This window comes from Peromyscus eremicus, chromosome 1, assembly GCF_949786415.1.
Source record: "Peromyscus eremicus chromosome 1, PerEre_H2_v1, whole genome shotgun sequence".
In the NCBI taxonomy this organism is placed as follows: Eukaryota; Metazoa; Chordata; class Mammalia; order Rodentia; family Cricetidae; genus Peromyscus; species Peromyscus eremicus.
In genome coordinates this window covers 192,139,702-192,154,776 of record NC_081416.1, presented here as the reverse complement: position 1 = coordinate 192,154,776, position 15,075 = coordinate 192,139,702, and the positions used below count along the sequence as shown (strand labels likewise).

General features: G+C 37.7%; 1 protein-coding gene across 1 annotated transcript; it reads right to left on the bottom strand.

Moving 5' to 3' along the window:
* Nucleotides 1–13,569: 13,569 nt before the first annotated feature.
* Nucleotides 13,570–14,556, bottom strand: LOC131903983 (vomeronasal type-1 receptor 4-like). The gene has a single exon (XM_059254885.1). The coding sequence runs from the start codon at nt 14,509–14,511 to the stop codon at nt 13,570–13,572; it is 942 nt and encodes a 313-aa protein (XP_059110868.1). The 5' UTR covers nt 14,512–14,556.
* Between the last annotated feature and the right edge of the window lie 519 nt (nt 14,557–15,075).

Genomic DNA, 15,075 nt, shown 5'->3' with positions numbered 1-15,075 from the left:
TAATATAACTACAAGTTCTATTATAATGTCTAACTACTAACTTTCATTTCTTTATATCCTAATAGTTGGTAATAACAACATTCAAGGATTAGAAAACTGCATTACATTGTTAAATGAATGGTACAATTAGAAATATACATATAGCATTTTCTAACAATATCAATTTCAATATATATAATTTGTATACAATATAAAACAATCCAATCCAATGTAAAGTATTTACATTTTTCTTTTCTTTCTTTCTTTCTCTTTTTTTTAAATAAGAACCTTAAATCTAATCTCCTTTGCTTAGCCCTTTTCCTCACCCTTTACAACAACTTGTAACCAACCCCCCTAATCAATGAAAATTATCCCAGACCCAAAACCCATTAAAAGACCTAAAAGACCAAAAAAACCAACCGCCCCACACCACCTCTTTAGGAATGTGGGCTTCGTATTCTTGAAATTGCTTCCTGCTGGGTATGGGCGAAGTTATCTTTATCCTGAAAGAAAAATTTTAGGTTAATTGTCAAATTCTAGGAAAGGTAACTATATCCTTCATTATCTAGTCTGTGTATAATGCCAAAGTTCAGGGTTTATCTCAAATCCTTATTCAAGTAGTCTTTGAGACTGGATCATCTCAGCTAGCGCTCTCAAAATTGCTCTGAGCACTTTGTAGTTCAAAGCTGATCTGTAGATGATGTTTGTCAGCTTAGTGATGTTATTATTGTCCACGTGGAATTGTTGTTGTTGTGGGGCCCCATTTTCTTCCTGGAGACTTCAGTTGATGTTAGGCCTGACCGTGATTTCCTGCAAAAAACTGATAAGAGACTCGAACATAAAGACTATATATGCGGCTTTTTAGAATTAGTTAGTACTCTATATGACCATTTATATCTTAACAAAGTTTAATATATATATTAAATATATATATTAAATATATATTGCCATACACAGTGCAAATAGCACTCGCGTCTGTTCCCAGCAAGTACAGTGTATTGGACTGAAGAGAAGCTACTGTTCTTGTCAGTTTCCTAAGCAGAGTTGAACTAGATATGCCCCGTGTGTGTAGGAAGCACAGTTCTTTTGTTCTGAGCAAGCTCACTGTTCTGGCCCTATAGTAAACACAGGAGAGTAGAAGAGTGCTGTTTTCTCAAAAGCAGAGTGTGTTTCTTGCAAGGCGAGCTAGCGTTTGTTTCCCAGTCCTAAACGGAGTAGAATCCCATGCAGTTTCTGGTCCTACGAGCAAGAGTTGTTTTCTGCTAAGAAGAGTCACTATTGCGCTCCCATTGCCATACACAGTGCAAATAGCACTCGCGTCTTTTCCCAGCAAGTACAGTGTATTGGACTGAAGAGAAGCTACTGTTCTTGTCAGTTTCCTAAGCAGAGTTGAACTAGATATGCCCTGTGTGTGCAGGAAGCACAGTTCTATTTGCACTGTGTATTTCAATGGGACCGCAATAGTGACTCTTCTTAGCAGAAAACAACTCTTGCTCGTAGGACCAGAAACTGCATGGGATTCAACTCCGTTTAGGACTGGGAAACAAACGCTAGCTCGCCTTGCAAGAAACACACTCTGCTTTTGAGAAAACAGCACTCTTCTACTCTCCTGTGTTTCCTATAGGGCCAGAACAGTGAGCTTGCTCAGAACAAAATATATATATATATATATTAATCTTGTAAATTTTGGTATAAATTTCATACTTTAAGAAAAGTTTAAAGAATCAAAGAGTTGAGATTAGTAATAGAACAGTCCCTTAATTAATTTGGCTTTTCTCCTGTCCCATAGCAGAAGATGGCTCTTTTCCTCTGGCATGATACAGGGAGTCTGTATTTTCCTTTTAACAACATGCTTGAGTTTAAAGAAGGAGAGAGCCATTCTCCAACTCCAAAGTCAGCTTTAAATTTTAATTGAACTGGGACTATTAGAAGTTAAATAGTGTTAAATCTTTAAAGAAAAGCAGAAACAAACATTTAGGAAGACATAAAATTTTTTAGATAATATACCCATATGCCATTTCACTCTGTTTCTTAGGACAGATGATTTGTCCCTTTTCTTCAGTTGTCTCATTTGTCCAGTGTTCTTCAAATTCCTTAACCTTCATTCTCCTAAAAGACAAAAACAAAAACCTTTCCCCAAGGTTTTTTGAAGATGTTCCTTTTTTGGCAAGTTATTATCTGATTAAATGAAAAGGCATATGTTACTGGTGTAAGTTAGTTTAAATTGGATGTTCATGATAGTTGATGAACTATCACCTCCTCTAATTAAGAGGTCTCTCTTGTTCAAATCGAATCTTTATCAATTTTGATGGTACCCACAGCTTATCTTCTCCTGTAGAAATAAAAGCAAAACCTCGTCCCCAATGTAATACATATCCTGGTTTCCATTCTGAGGTCAGCACATCCTTAAAGTATATAGGTTGATTTAATTCTGTAGTTTTTTCTATTATCCAATGTCTCTCTGCAGCTGTTGTTCCTTTCTCATTGGCATTGAGAAAATTCAAAGTTAATAGAGCATTATGTAGTCTATTTCTGGGGGTTTTTGTTACTCCTTTCTGTTTATTTAGCATATCCTTTAGAGTTCTGTTTGATCTTTCTATAACTGCTTGACCTGTAGGATTATGTGGTATACCTGTAATATGGTTTATATTATAATAAGCAAAAAACTGTTTTATTTTAACAGAGACATATGATGGAGCATTATCAGTTTTGATTTGTGCAGGTATACCCATAATGGCCATAACTTCTAGCAAATGAGTGATTACAGAATCAGCTTTTTCAGAACTCAAAGCAGTTGCCCATTGAAATCCTGAATAAGTATCAATAGTGTGGTGTACATATTTCAATTTTCCAAATTCTGCAAAGTGAAACACGTCCATCTGCCAGATTTCATTCCTCTGAGTACCCTTTGGGTTACATCCTGCTGGTAATAGCATTTGATTGTAGAAGGAACAAGTAGGACATTTCTTTACTATTTCTTTGGCTTGTTGCCAGGTTATGGAAAAATCCTTTTTTAAACCTTTACTAGTTACATGATATTTTTTATGAAATTCTGAGGCCTCCAGCACATTTCCTATCAATAATTTATCAATCTCATCATTGCCTTGTGCTAGAGGGCCTGGCAGACCAGTATAGGATCGGATGTGAGTTATATATAAAGGATGACTCCTTTTCCTGATTGTATCTTGTAATTGAATAAATAATGAAGTTAATTCTGAAGTATCGTGGATAAATTCTGCAGTCTCAATATGTAATACTACTCTTTCAGCATACTGAGAGTCAGTTACTACATTGAGAGGTTCTGAAAAATCCATTAATACCAACAGAATAGCATACAATTCTGATTTTTGAACTGAATTATAAGGACTTTGAGCCACTTTACTTAAATTTTCTGATTTGTAACCTGCCTTTCCTTGTTTGTTGGCATCTGTATAAAATGTACGAACTCCAGATATGGGTTTTTTCCTCACAATTTGAGGCAAGATCCAATCAGCTCTCTTTATAAGATCAATTCTATTGCTTTCAGGATATTTGCTGTTAATTTCTCCCAAAAAATTACTACAAACTTTTTGCCAAGCTTCATTTTCTATCCATAATTTTTCAATATCCTCCTTAGTTAAAGGTACAACAATTTCTGCTGGGTCTATTCCTGCTAACTGACGAAGTCTCAATTTTCCTTTCCAAATCAAGTCAGAGATTTTTTTCCATATAAGTTTTTAATTTTTTATTTGGTTTATTTGGTAAAAATATCCATTCTAATATAATATCTTCCCTTTGCATTAATATTCCTGTAGGAGAATGCCTAGAAGGTAAAATAACCAAAATGCAATCCAGCTTTGGATCAATATGATCTACGTGCCCTTCATGTACTTTCTTTTCTACCAAGGCCAATTCTTTCTCAGCTTCAGGTGATAATTCTCTTGGACTGTTCAAATCCTTATCACCTTCTAAGATTTTAAACAAATTATTCAGTTCATCATTTTTTACCCCAACAATAGTTCTTAGATGAGAAATGTCTCCAAATAATCTTTGAAAGTCATTAAGAGTCTGTAGTCTATCTCTCCTAATTTGCACCTTTTGAGGTCTAATTTTTTGAAGTTCTATTTTATATCCTAAATAATTAATAGAATCTCCTCTTTGTATCTTCAGGGACAATTTGTAAACCCCAGCAAGGCAAAATTTTCTTTACTTCTTCAAACATTCTTTCTAAAGTATCTGCATTTGAGTCAGCTAATAAAATATCATCCATATAATGATAAATTATAGATTTAGGAAATTTATTACGTACCACTTCTAATGGCTGTTTTACAAAATATTGGCACAAAGTTGGGCTATTCAACATTCCCTGTGGGAGAACCCTCCATTGAAATCTTTTTTTTTTTTTTTTTTTGGTTTTTTCGAGACAGGGTTTCTCTGTGTAACTTTGTGCGTTTCCTGGGACTCACTTGGTAGCCCAGGCTGGCCTCGAACTCACAGAGATCCGCCTGCCTCTGCCTCCCGAGTGCTGGGATTAAAGGCGTGCTCCACCACCGCCCAGCTCCATTGAAATCTTTTAACTGGTTGAGAATTATTATAAGTAGGCACTGTAAAAGCAAATCTTTCTCTGTCTTTTTCTTGTAATGGTATTGAAAAGAAACAGTCTTTTAAATCAATAACTATGAGAGGCCATCCTTTTGGTAACAGAGTAGGCAAAGGAATTCCAGATTGTAAAGAGCCCATTGGCTGAATTACTTTGTTAATTGCTCTAAGGTCTGTTACCATTCTCCATTTACCAGATTTCTTTTTAACAATAAATACAGGAGAATTCCAAGGGCTGGTTGATTCTTCAATATGATGAGCATTTAACTGTTCTTCCACCAGCTCTTGTAAAGCCTGGAGTTTCTCTGTTGTTAAAGGCCATTGCTGAACCCATACAGGCTTATCTGTTGACCATTTTAAAGTTAGAGGTGTTGGTGTTTTTGGAAAATTATCAGTTGTGCCCTCCTCTTGTATGACATGGATGGCTGGTGAGCACTCATTAGAATAATATCTTTTAATATTTCTCTCAGAAACATGTACTAATTTATGATTTGTTTCTGAGATTGGAGGGATATTAATCTGAGTATTCCATTGTTGTAACAAATCTCGACCCCACAGGTTCATAGCTATGTTAGCCATATATGGTTTTAATTTTCCTTTCTGTCCTTCTGGACCTATACATTCAAGCCATCTTGCACTTTGTTTCACTCGAGATAATGTCCCAATTCCTAACAGTTGAACGTTTACCTCCTGAAGAGGCCAAGTTGGATGCCAAAATTCTGGTGCAATTATGGTAATGTCAGCACCTGTGTCTACCAGACCAGACAACAAAACACCATTTATTTTTATTGTTAGTTTTGGTCTTTGTTCATTAATAGAAGTTTGCCAAAAAATTTTCTTTATGTTTTTTCCTGAATTCCCTATTTTCTCTGTTTCATCATCTCGACTAACATGATTTATTCCTATAGACATTTGGTTATTTAGTTGCTTTGAGTAGGGGTTTCCTCTACAAATGCAGGAAAGGTTTGAACTGGATTTACTGTGGGGGCCTGCCTGAGGCCCCTCTGGGAGTTTCCCGAAGCTCGAGGCAGAGGATTACCCTGTCTGTCCCTTGTTGATCTACATTTGTTGGTCCAGTGTTTTCCCTTACCACACCTTCTGCATACTCCAGAAGGAAGGGGCATTCTGTTGCCAGTGTTCCTTGAAGAAACATTATTTCTAGGAATGACCTGTTTACAATCCCTTTTCAAATGTGCTTGCTTTCCACATCCAAAACATCTAACATTGCTCAAACCTTTTGAAATTGCTTTTCCTACCCACATATCATCATGGTCATAAGCCTCAACATTAACTGTATCTCTAATCCAATCTTCCAAAGGTGCAGATCTTGCCTTTAATGGCCTGATTATTCTTTTGCATGCTGCATTTGCATTCTCAAAGGCCAAAGATTCAATTATTATCTGACTAGCCTCTGAATTCGGGACCATTTTCTGTACTGCTGAAGTCAATCTTTGTAAGAAATCTGTGAAAGATTCTTTTGGGCCCTGTATAACCTTTGTAAATGACTCAGTTTTTTTTCCTGGTTCTTCAACTCTGTCCCATGCATTCAAAGCTGCCGTTCGACATAGAACTAGGGTTTGGACATCATATAAACATTGTGTTCTACTGAAGCATATTGGCCTTCTCCAATAAGCTGATCCTGACAGACTTGTATTCCGCTATCCCTCCATTGTTTTTCTATATTTTTAGCCTCATTATTGAACCACATTTTCCACTGGAGATGTTGTCCGGGTTCAAGAACAGCTTGTGCCAATTCCCGCCAGTCCTTTGGTATAATCCTATTACAAGTTGACCAGTTGTTTAACATTTGCTTTACATATGGGGAGTGCATGCCATAAGATGCTATTGCCTCCTTAAATCTTCGTAAGTCTAACATTTTAACTGGAGCCCAAGTATTTTGTTCATTCTCTTCATCAGGTAGCTGCTGTACCGCTACCAGATAAATTAAGGGTGATTGTGTGAAAACTGGCTTTCTTTCTGTAACCTTATGATCCAATTTTGAAACAACTTCACTGTTTATTTCTTCTGTCTGAGTTTGAATTTCTCTATAATTCATTTTTACCAGTTTAATAGGTTTTTCTAAGACTGTTATCCTGGCACTTAAATTGACTATCTTTTTAAATAGTAAAATGAGGATAAGAAAAGTAATAAACTGAATAATTCGATCAATATTAACCTTTTCATATAGTTGTTCCATTGTCAGAGTGCCTAAAATTTCAAACAAAGTCCAATTTTCTTCCAATGTACACATAAAGCCCATTTTTTTTTAATGTAGAAAAAAAAATTCTCTTTTAAATAGATATGTTAATTGACTTACCAAGTCTGGGTAGAACAGTAGAATCCCAGAGAATTTCAAAACAGCCACCTGGTGTTCGAGGTGTGAATCCAAAGAGAGAGAGAGAGAGAGAGAGAGAGAGAGAGAGAGAGAGAGAAAGCGTAGCCGCTTGAGCCGAGTCAAGCCTTGGCTTTACAGGTAGGGGCCCTATTCGGCAGGGCAGGCCTGAGTGTTTGTAGCAGTTGCAAGTAGCTCCAGCTGGGGGTCAGTCAGGCCTGGGCCCGAGCTAGGCAGCCGGGCCGCCCAGGCCGGAAACCGGACCTGCCGCCAAGCCAAGCCAAGCGGTTTTTAATGGATTCTTGTCACGTTGGGCGCCAAATGTAGATGTAACCAACCTTCTTATTAAATAAGAAACACAGAACCAATGCAAAGAAGAAAGCCAAGAGGTCAGAGCTAAGAGCTAAATCCTTACCCTTCCTCCTGCAATGGTCCTACCTCTCTGAACTCACTACCCCTGTGTTAATGTCTTTATATAGTGTTCCTGTTCTGCCTTCTCATTGGTTGTAAACCCAACCACATGACCACCTCATCTGTATAGGCCTCCAGGTTTTCCTTGCTTGGTATTGAGATTAAAGGCATGTGTGTCCAATAATGGCTGTATCCCTGAACACACAGAGACTTACCCAGCTCTGCCTACCAAGTGCTGGGATTACAAGTGTATGCCACCACTGCCCTGCTTTCCTATGGCTTGCTAATAGCTCTGACCCCCAGGCAACTTTATTTATTAACATACAAATAACATTTTAATAGAAATAAAATATCACCATAGTCAAGAACTTGAGCCTGTGGAGGAGAATAATTTGATCATTAAGCTATTTTAGTAAAGATATAAGGCTTATTGGGGTATTTAGAAATAGAGAGAATAAAAATAGAACAGAAAAATTAAGAGCAGTAGGGAGAAGAAGAGGTAGTAGAGGATTAAAACAGGCCAGGGTAAATGTTGGAATATAGAACTATGTATCAAGAGTCATAGGCTAGGGCACAGACAGACATTAAAGTCATGAGCAATTGAAAATGGCTGAAAGTTGAGCACAGTTATATCCTAGGTTTTCAAGCAGAGAGGACACAGTGGGTGGGTTAAGATATTTAGACTGAGGGCAGATACAGAATAAGGAGAAGCTAATTGAAAGTGGCATTGATGGAATTACTGGGAGGGACTGAGCAAGATGCATCCCAGAAGGACAACATGATGGAGTGTACATCATAGACTAGAAGGTCTGTGTGGAACTCAGGGATGTTGGGGTGTCTGGATTTCTAAAGATCACAGGAGTTGGATGACAGAAGATAAGGAAAGTTACTCTGATCACAATGTCTGCATCAGATCTATGAACCCCCATGCTCACGTGTCTGCCTAACTGTACTGGACACAGTCATCAGCAAAACCTGTTACACTAGGTTGTCCAGCATCTCCTGAGATTCTAGCCTGGACTCTGATTTCTACAGATGGAGTGCTGAGTGGTGAAATATCAGGGTTTTTATTTTACTACATGCCTGTTTGTTGAGGTTGTGCCAAAAAAGGCTCAGCTTGCTGCTAGAAACAGTCCATTCAGTACAACACCAAATAAACTCATTATTTCTAGATACTTTAATATAATAAAAATGTTCAAAACACTTTATCATAATTTGGTCAAAATCCCTTATTTTTAATTGTGTTGTAAAACATTCTGGGAAGAATAAAGAGATTAATATAGTCAAGGTATATTGTATGCATGTAGGAAAATTTCAAAGAATAAATAAACATATTATTTTTAAAAGTTCAACACTCAACTGACTGACAATTAATCATAAATATAGGACACAGAATGTTTCAAATGACCAATGTAGTTTGGCAGTAATTAGCGGTGGTTGGCATGTAGGTTACTTGGTTCATCCTTGGGGATTTCAAAAGGACCACTGCAGTTCATCAAGCTGCTTAACAGATAATTCAGAAGCCATTCTGGAAAGAAATAAGAGATTCAAATTACCCCTTTGTAACATCTTAGCTTATTTAAAGTCGGTGCTCATAATAATGGCTTATTATTTACATAAACTTCAGGTAGGCCATATAAAGAAGTACTTTAAAATGGCTAATCTTTCCACAGTGACCCATGGATTTGTGAAACTCTTCTAATATCTCAGTATATATGAAGAAAACCATACTTACAGGTGCCCTTAGCCTTGTGCATCCAGTATAAAGGCTACATAATCCCACACCCCTGCCTGTACCCCATGCTTTATCTATGATAGTGGATGCTCCCAATAAAAGCCAGTGAATAGTTTGCCATTTTCCCTTTTAAAGCCAGCAAGACCCACAGCACAGGGAAGATGTTGTAGCTCTAGGTAGAATAGCAGCATCTGTGGTTCTTACTTTACAAGCTCTCACAGAACAGCCCATAAGCTCTAACCACGCAAAAGCTTTTAACTTTGTAAAAAGTTTAAAGTTTGTAACTTAAAGCTATAAAATACTCCACAAAACAACATGATTAAGTCTATCAAAGTTATATCCCTTGAACATGATAAAACATTTATGTATTATACAGGTTTCTGTCTCTGTGATAAAGAGCATAACCAAAAGCACCTTGGTAAGGAAATGTCTATTTCATCCTATATTTCCAGGTTGCTGTCCATCACTGAGGAACATGAAGGCAGGAACTCAAGGCAAGAACTTTCATAGGAATCAAGCAGAAGCCATTGAAGGAATGCTGCTTAGTGCTTGCTCCCGTGGCTTCCTCAGTCTGCTTTTTTTCAAGCCCAGGACCACCTGCCCAGAGATAGCACCACATCAAGTTTGCTGAGTCCCCTTCCAGAGCAATCGTTAATCATGAAAGTGGCTATTTCCCTATATGTCAGTATAATGAAATCCCTCTTCCCAGATGACCCTGAATTTTGTAAGTTTGGGGAAAAAAAATGAAAGACAGAAACAAATAAACAAAGCCAGAAAAATACACAAAGGGAGATTCAAAGTTAACAAACAAATATGAAAAAAACATGCTATGTTTTTATTTCTGAATCTTAGCTAATTCAATCAGAGTAATGGCTTCCAACTCCATTTTTTAGCAAATTTTATACTTTTTTCTTAGTTGGAAAATAATAATCCTTTTTACAAATGTGTCACATTTTAATTATCCATTCATCAGCTGATGAAATATTAGGTTGCCCACACTTCTGCAATATTGTCAGTAAAGTAGCAATGAAAATGAATGTACATTTCCCATCATGATCTCCATGTCCCTTGCTCATAGAATCTCCCTTCTCTCATCGATTGGAGATCCTGGAGCTCCAGCTGGCACCTGGCCATGGATCTCTGCATGTGCTTCCATCAGTCACTGGAAGAGGGCTCTATGATGACAGGGTATTCAGCCATCTTATCACCTGTGGAGGTCAGTTCAGGTATGCTCTCCACTATTGCTAGTAGTCTAAAGGGGGTCATCTTTGTGGATTCCTGGGAACTTCTCTAGCACTCTGTTTCTCCCTATTCCCATGATGTCTTCACTTATCATAGTATCTCTTTCCTTACTCTCCCACTCTGTCCCTGTTCCATCTCAACTATCCCATTCCCCTATGTTCTCATCCCCCATCTCTTACTCTCCATTACCCCCCCAACCCCAGTTTGCTCATGTAGATCTCATCTATTTCTCCTTTGCTAGGCAATCCATGCATCCTTCCTAGGGTCCATCCTGCTAGCTAGCCTCTCTGAAGCTGTGGGTTGCAGTCTGATTATCCTTTGATTTACATCTAGATATCTGCTTATGAGTGTGTACATACCATGTTTGTCTTTCTGAGTCTGGGTTACCTCACTCAGAATGATATTTTCTGGTTCCATCCATTTGCCTGCAACAGAAAGGACCAGCCAAACTAGTGGAAATGCATGAACTGTGGACTAATAGCTGAGGACCCCCATGGTACTAGACTTGGCCTTCTGGACAGGCAAGACTGTTGTTTAGGCTTGAACTATTTAGGGGGGACCAGGTAGTGGGACCTGGAACCCTTCTTGGTGCATGAACTTGCCTAGTGTCTATGGTGGGACACTATGCACAGCCTTGGTACAAGGAGAAGAGACCTGGACCTGCCTCAGTTGAATGTACCAGGCTCTGCTGACTCCCTATGGGAGACTTTGCCTTGGAGGAGGTGGTGTGGGGGGTGGCTTGGGGTGAAGGCTGGTGGGCAGGAGGAGGGAGAGAAGGGAATCTGTAGTTGGTATGTAAAATGAATAGAAAATCTCTTAATAATAAAAAATAAAAAATCTACTATGCATAAAAGAAAAAAACAAGAAAAAGAAAAAAGAATTAATGTAGTAGGATACTGTGTCCTTTGGATTTATGGTCAAAAGTGGCAAGACTGGATCATGTGGTAGATGTATTTCTAGCCTTTTGAGGAACAACCACATTTGATGATATATTTTGTACCTTAATAAACTTGCCTGAGGATCAGAAGAAAGAGTCAGCCATGAAATTAGACATAGAGATCAGGCAGTGGTGGCTCACACCCTTAATCCTATAACTCAAGAGAAATAGATCCGTCTGCATCTCTGTGAGTTCAAGGCCACACTGGAAACAGAGCCAGAGAGTGGGGGCACACACCTTTAATCCCAGTACTAGGAAGCACGCATGCCTTTAATTCCAGAAAGTGATATCTGAGCAGAGAAAGGTAAATAAGGCATGAGGAAACAAGAACTCACTCTCTTGAGGCTGAGGATTTCATAGAGGTAACAACTACTTGCTGGCTGTTCTGCTTGTCTGATCTTTCAGCTTTCACCCTGATATCTGGCTCTGGGTTCTTTATTAAAAGACCATCTAAGATTCAAACAATATCCACACTGTTTTGTATAATGGCTGAACCAGTTTGCACACCAAACAGAGTAAAGAAGTATCTCCCTTTTGGAGCATCCTCCTTAGCATTCATCATCATTTGATTTAACGATCTAGGTCATTAAGACTGGGTTAAGGTGAAATCTCAGAGTAATGTTAATTTGCATTTCTCTGCTGGCTATTGATATGGAAAAAATTTTTAAATTTCTATACCATTGGTTTTTCATTCTTTGAGAACTCTGTTTAGTTTTATACCCATTGACTTTATGATTTTCCTATCAACCATCATCACTTACCTCATTGCAGACATCCTTGCCTAATTTGCATACACATCCATCTTATGCAACTGTGTTATTCATTCCAAGAAGCTTAGACCTGATCCATGTCATCCTCAGACATTAATGGAACCTCCATTATCTCTCATTCATATATCCAATTTCCCTGCTCTGTATCAACATGCAATAAAGTATTTTAGGATGATTCCTGTTTTAACTATGCCAAACAATCCTAAAGGAAAAAGCACTCATTTTTCAGATATTTTTCAATATTCTGTGAAAGCCCTATAAACATCTACCTATGAACATAACATCTGTATATTTTAGGGGACTTTTAACCTACAAAGGCCCTCTTCTTACCCTGATTCACTCTGTTGTTGTTCATTTATCTTCCTTTGAATGTCCATCCCATCCTCCTTGGACCAATTTCTTAAACTCATACGGAATGAGATTTCACCAAAAAAAAAAGTATCTGAATTGTTGGGGTGCCACTGTTTTAGAAGGTAATGGAAACATCAGAAAATAGGATAAAGTTAGAAGAGGTAGATCATGACTGAGTCCTTGCAGGTTAGACTCATGGATCCTAACGCTTTTCAGACCTCTGGAAATTTCACAATAACTCATGAACAATCTCACTTTTTTGCAATGTTTTCCTTCAATGTCTCAAGTACCTGCTGTTCATGGTAACTCTATTCTTAACATCAACCAACTTTCAGCAATTACTGATATTGTCACCGCATTGTTGGGAATCTGGGATGCTGCTAGAAACTCCAAGAACTTGTCTGCTCTTTATATAACCACCTCAGCCTTTTATAGCCATAATGAAAATCAAAAGGAGTCAGCATATTCCACTGAGTGGAATGTCACATAATTGTGGGTGGAGGAACATAAGAGAAAATGTTTCTATTAAAAATACAAAGAGTGCTGAATAGATTGTGGCATACATAGAAGAGTGGTATGGCTTGATTGCACCATTCTTATTAATCTCCAATCACAGCATTGTAAAAATACCATTACTCTTCCTCAAATACATGTTTTTATTTAGACCAATGAGAGGTACTATTCTGACTTGAATAAGTGGTGCAGTATAGGTATGACCTGGCTCATGGCAGACTGTCGTTTGTACCTCCAGAGCAGGTGCCGGCAAGGTGATCAGGAGCTTTTCCATAACAAGAGATTGGGGCACTGATGTGCTGAAACAGATGTGAACTGAGCAAGGCATTCTATGTTGAAAGTTTATTGCTTAAATAGTAGCTGTGGTTGCAGAGTCTTGTGCTGGTGGAGTTTATCCTCCATAGAACAAATATTATATGTACAGAGTCTTCAGGATATTATGTATCCATCCACCTGATATCAAAACTGGTGATAATTTGTTGAAAACATATTGAGCATTTATTCTTTAGGGCAGCCTGAACCAAAAAAAGTCTGTGAAATGTGTCACATAAAGGTTGTATAAGCCAGGAACCAAGGGTTTAGGTAGATTTGAATGAAACATCCAATATTGGAAGAAACTTGAAAGATCCTTACAGTTTACCTTATACAAACAAATGTCTTCCCCGAAGTAGTTTTGTATTGTTCCATTTTTCAAAAATTGGATACTGAAAAAGCATGCAATTTAAATAGTTACAATAATATTAGAGGATTCTGTATTCTTTATCCAAAGAAAGCAGAGTCTGGAGAGAGGGGAGAATTGACTCATAAGTGAAAAGGAACTCAAAGAGGGAAAACACAAAGTTATAATGCTTGTGATCGTTATTGGCCACCAATTTTGATGAGACAATAGAGCACTGCAACCATGTGCAATAGTAGAGAGGGTATAAAAAGCCAGAAAGGTGAACACTAGAACAAGGATGTTCTGGGTGGCTCTGGACTCAGGAGAGTTTCTGTGGAAAGCATAAGTGCTGCGGATATGTTGAACTCGCTGTTTGTGCCTATACAAAAAGACAATCATTGAGCTGCTGGACCAGGTGATGAGGACAGAAAATACAAGTTCAGGAAACACAAAAAATGCTATGTATGTGGAGATTGTGAATTTGTCATGACCTACAACAGTATAGTATTTAAAATCTGTCTCTTTTGTTGTGTTTTTCCTTCTTAATTTTATGGACATATACAAAGGGAAAAGAACGTTTACCATGATGTACAAGAACCAGCAGAGAGAAATGTAGACACCAATGTCCTTGGGAGATTTGACTCTAAGATTCTTCCAAAAGGAGTTCCTAGGGCTGATCATGATGGCCTGGAAGACACTCAAGAGACAGATGATGGCAATGGACATGCTCCTGAAAACTCTTTGAACATACATAAAAAGTTGGTAACTCCAATCATTGAAGAAAAGTTTCAACACAAAAATGATCATTGTGTTGCCCATTCCTTTAGAGAGAATGATCAAGATGTTAACCATGATCAGATGCATGAGAATTAAACACAAGGGCTTTACTTTGTATTTCTTGTAATAAATAGCTATGTAGTAGGCAAGAAGAGACACATTTCCCAAAATTCCAACTGTACTCTGAATCAAGAATATTAGTCCTATTACCAAATTCTTGAGGTCCATTTTGTTATTGAGCAAAATTTACTTCAAAATATGCCAACAGTCACATCTCAGAGAAAAATTTTGTGTTTTTATTGCTAAGATGGTTTTGTTTACCTGGTGTCACAAATGCACAAGAATCACATTAGTTGAAGACTGAAAACCCAATGTGGTAAACACAACATGATCTTGTCCACACCACCTCTCACAGTTATTTTAACACCAAGACAACAATCAGTAAGAACTGCTGGAATCTTCAAATGCATGTATTTATGAAGCTAATTCACATTATATTTCACACAAAAGTCAGCACTAAGATTGGGCAAAATTATCCTGGCAGAAGCAATGACCAGTGAGTTCAATAGGAAAGTATGTTCAATTTTGCAAGTCCACTGATACTGGAGAAAAAGTTTTCTCTTGTCATCTTCTCTAAGGAAGAAATCCATTGTTAATGCCTTTCCCATAACAATATTAATATTAAAGCAGAAATATTACAACAGGAATGAGAATTTTTCTATTCTTTGCTAATTAGGTTTATTATGTAGTGCTAACCATTAGGTGAAAATGATGAATTAGATAATGTTACAT

Excerpts from the sequence above, each read along its gene's own strand:
- LOC131903983 (XM_059254885.1), bottom strand. The coding sequence starts at position 14,511 with ATGGACCTCAAGAATTTGGTAATAGGACTAATATTCTTGATTCAGAGT.